Consider the following 4789-nt stretch of genomic DNA (forward strand, 5'->3'; position numbering starts at 1 on the left):
TCTTCATGATTGTCATCATTGTCATCATTGTCCTCTACAACTACAACCTTTATCACTGTCATCACAACGACTGCCAACATCACTGACATAATCATCCTAATTGCCACCACCACCACCACCAACAACAACAACAACAACACCACCACCACCACCACCAACAACAACACCCCCACCACCACCAACAACAACAACACCACCACCACCATCAACAACACCTTTACCACCATCATCACAACGACGACGACGACGACCACCACCACCACCACCAGTGTCCCCACCAACCCTATACTCCTCCACTCCTGTCCATATTTTATGCCATTCTTCATTTGCATCTTGTCCTAAGCAAACCAGTCTCCTTGATTCTGATTGTCTTGTAATCTTACAGACCCTGATGGCGTTTACCTGTTTACCAGTGGAGTTCCTGACCAACCGGAGCACATCTGTCTATCTTACATTACAGAGAGTTGTATCGGACGTGCAATGCAGTTCCATGCCTCTCTATTCCATGTCCACCACTCTGGAGACAGTGATGGCACTCCTACCAGATATGACACTGTCTCAAAAACAGCAGAATGTTTAAGGAATTTGGCTCATTGCATGCAGGGACGATTCCATTGGTTTGGAGAGACTGGTGAGTTGCTGCTACTGTTGTTGTTGTTGTTGTCGTCACCTGACCTCAGGCCCTTTCCATTTAAGCAAAGACAACCTGTTTTGTTTTTTTTCATTCAGACCTCAATGTGTCTTGGACTTACCGTATTCTAACGTGTATAAGGGACCCTTTTTTTTTGTCAAAAATTAGGTTTAAAAAATTAGGGAGTTTCTTATACGTGTATAGTATTATAATCCCTTACAAAACCTTTTTTCTAAATTTTAAGCCCCCAAAATTAGGGGGTTCCTTATACATGTTAAAATATGGTAATTATCTTGTGTACCATTCCCTTTTTTACTAAGATATTGCTATCATTGTCTTCATCATTCCCATCATCATCATCATCGTCGTCATTGTTGTTATCAACATCGTACTTGTTGAACCTAGTGCTATCTGACTGGCACCCAAGCTGGTGGCACGTAAGAAGCACCATTTGAGTGTTGGGCCTCATGGATGCAGTGACAGGTGACCAAGATCCTTGGCAATATATCGTGCCTGTGTTGACCTTAAATTGTCGATCACTTAAATGTGATAGAAAGTGGGACCAGCTCTGGCCACGAACGTCTTAAAGTTTACAACAGATGTTATGATGATGTAATAATGTTCAGGTGACAATGTGGGACTGAGGAATATTGTCATAATCAGAACCTCAGAGGTTAGGGGTTATATGGATTATAAAGAGAGGATTCACAATCTGTGGGAACAGCAGATTATAAGTTTAAGGTCTTTAGTTAAACTGAGGAATGATGGGATGAATCTGAGAAAATCAGAGAAAAAGATTTATCATTCTAATTAATAGTTTACTGGATTAAGATAATCCAAAGAATATGATGCTAATCCTTTACAAAGTCTCATTTTTTGTGCCACCATCTCTTATCTGATAATTCTTTCCCAGATAAATTGCACTTCATATTAAGAGCTCTGATGAAGCTATATGTGCTATTCAGGCACTCAGCTATGAGTCCACTGCATCTTATAGCAGAAACAATGGTAAGCTAATAAAGTTCGTAAAATAATCGTTTGTTCCTTTGCCCTCTCTTTTTCTTATTACCGTTCTGTACTCGACTAATTCTTCGTTCTGAAGCATAAATATATTGAGTTATACACTAGGTTATTAATATCGTAATGCCTAAGTGAAATATGGATATATATATATATATATATATTACATTGACAAGAAAGTTCTTGGACAACCAAGCTGCCCAAGTTGCCTTCAATCCTGCAACCAATCAGCGTCACCGACCAATCAGGAGCAGCCAGCGTGTCTGTTGTGACTATATAAAGACTTGGCAAGGTCGGCAAGCTAGGAAAATGGGTGCCACATGAATTGACTGAAGCGAACAAACAAGCACGTGTCACTGCATGTCAAAGTCTGCTCTGGCGAAGCCGAAGATTCGATTGGTTGGGGTCAGTAATCCCTATGGATGAAAAATGGGTACTGTACTCCAACGTGAGGTCCAGACAATCCTGGTGTAGCAAAGGTCAACAACGAAAACCTTCGCCAAAAAGATCGCTTGTGCGAAAGAAGGTTATGATCTCAGTTTGGTGGGATTGCCATGGTGTGATCATGTTGGATTTTCTCCCACGCAATACCACCATTGACAAGGATGTCTACTGCAAACAAATTGACCGTCTAAAGATCACACTGGCCGAAAAACGCTCAAATTTGAAGAAGATAATTTACCACCAAGACAACACACCAGCACATTGTGCAAAGAAGACGTCAGAGAAGCTGAAGGAGGCGGGCTGGGAGATTATGGTGCACCCACCGTATTCTCCTGACCTTGCCCCTTCTGACTATCACTTATTCCCTGCCTTGCAGCGAATGATTGGTGATGCAAAGTTCAAAAACGAAGAAGATGTGAAATCATTCCTTTACGATTTCATTGATTCAAAGCCACGTGATTTCTGGATGAAAGGATTCAAAACATTGCCTGAAAGATGGCAAAAGGTGATCGATAACAAGGGTGATTACCTTATGGATTGATTGTTCATTGTTGTTTTTTTTAGTTGTTAATAAAGTGATACGTTAAAAGTATCCAAGAACATCGTTTATCAAAGACTTACTTGATCAGAGCTGATGGTCATGGGTGGAACATCTGGCACAAAACTAAACAGCAATCACACTTCCAGTTGTTGGTATTTCTTATAACATTGATGTAACACGATCACATGATCAACCAAACTATTGAATTTTGTTATACAACATTGGTCACAATGCGCTTTACATCATTTTAGCTCACAAATGATACAGCCGCACTGGCCAGGGGAGCAGGCCAACATCTTCCCCTGGTCAGAAGCCTGGTCTGTTGCAGAGTGACCAGTTTACAGCTGAGGGAACTGGAGCCATGTGAAATGAAGTGTTTTGCTCAAGAACACAATGCTTGCTCAATTCAGGAACTGAATCCACAATCTAGTGATTTTGAGTGCCACACCCTAACCATTAGACCACATGACTTAACAAAAAAAAGTGATATTACTCTCACTTTATGACTGACCAAGACATCATAACCTTATGATCAATTATAAAATGCAATCATAAATATTCATTATTTTTTCACCCACCAACCTCTTACCAGGAATCAGTGAAAGTGATGATATTAGCTGCATTATGAAGGAAATCGAGAAAGCGTTGCTCTACTCCAAGAAATGTTCACAACTTACTCAAGCTGTGAAGAAAAAATACCAACTAAAAAAGGTAAAGTTTTGCAAATAATTCTTCAATAATTTATCTTTTTTTGTTAAAATTTTCAAAGATCACAGGTGTCCCCCTTTTTGTTCTTCTTTTATGTCTGGTACATGTTTATCAATTGCTTTTGCCGAACTGCTAAGTCATGGGAATATAACCAAACCAACACCGGTTATATGCATGCACAATACATACATATATACACACACATACACTCACTATTTCATACATATGCATATTTACACATAAGGCCAAAAATACATGCACACACACACACACACATCCACATACACACATGCATACATTTATATCTACACATAAGCACACATATACACTAACATTCACATCTTGAACAATTTTCTCAACTCTTTAACATTTCTATTTTCTCTTCAATAACGGTTCCATTTTCAGGTTATCACAGACCCCAACGTTTTACCTATTTGTCCAGTTCCCTATCAAAAGAGACCAACATCCTGCATACCAGCTTTGATGAACAAGGAGAAAAATGTAAGACTTTAGTTAATATAATCCTCTATCTGTATTTGAATCTTTGTCCTAAGCTTTTGGAAAGAGACTACTTAATTATGTCTGGATTATATTTGTTAATTAACAATGAATGAATATAATTCCATTTTCATTGCTGTTTATGGTAGAGATTCAATCTCATAAATGTGTTAAGAATTCTAGGAGTAAAAGAGAGGAGGTGCCAATTAAACCCAGGGTCTTATAATAATTACAAGATGGAGACCAACGCTTAATTACTAAGTTTTGAAACACTGGACTAGACTTTGTGTCTTTGATCTTCAGAATGTTAAAACAAAGGATTAAATCCCTTAAAACCCACTAAAGATGATTTTAATCCAACATAGATTATACAAAGCCAATATTAACTTCTATGCATCTCACTCTGACAATGGCTTAACTGGATGAAGCTGTAAAGTCACTCTCATCCAAAGAATCTAGGGTTCTTAACTTAGATTTTCTTGGGGTCGGCCAAATTGGAGCAGTCTTGAGTGTAACTGGCCAAAACTGCAGGGATGATCTGGAACTTGACTGATGATAGAAGGCTCTGAATGACCCGTTCTTGTTTTTTCTTGTCCTTCTTTGTATCATCTAAATGTCCGGTTGTTTTGTTGTTGCTGTTATATTCTTGTTCCATTTTTTGTTTTGTTTTTTTATACATACATACACACACACACATATATATATTTCTTTATTGCCCACAGGGGGCTAAACACAGGGGGACAAACAAGGACAGACAAAGGGATTAAGTCAATTACATCAACCCCAGAGTGTAACTGGTACTTATTTAATTGACCCCGAAACGATGAAAGACAAAGCTGACCTTGGCAGAATGTGAACTCAGAAGGTAACGGCAGACAAAATACCGCTAAACATTTTGCCCGGCGTGCTAACGATTCTGCCAGCTCGCCACCATGTATGTATATATA

General features: G+C 38.9%; 1 protein-coding gene across 1 annotated transcript in view; it reads left to right on the forward strand.

Moving 5' to 3' along the window:
- LOC106872927 (von Willebrand factor A domain-containing protein 3A) overlaps positions 1 to 4789 on the forward strand; it is a 62154-nt gene that overhangs the window by 33892 nt on the left and 23473 nt on the right. Inside the window, 3 exon segments of the mRNA XM_052965914.1 lie at positions 386 to 631; positions 3229 to 3347; positions 3750 to 3845. Coding sequence (XP_052821874.1) covers positions 386 to 631; positions 3229 to 3347; positions 3750 to 3845 — 461 coding nt within the window.

This window comes from Octopus bimaculoides, chromosome 2 (genome assembly GCF_001194135.2).
Source record: "Octopus bimaculoides isolate UCB-OBI-ISO-001 chromosome 2, ASM119413v2, whole genome shotgun sequence".
In the NCBI taxonomy this organism is placed as follows: Eukaryota; Metazoa; Mollusca; class Cephalopoda; order Octopoda; family Octopodidae; genus Octopus; species Octopus bimaculoides.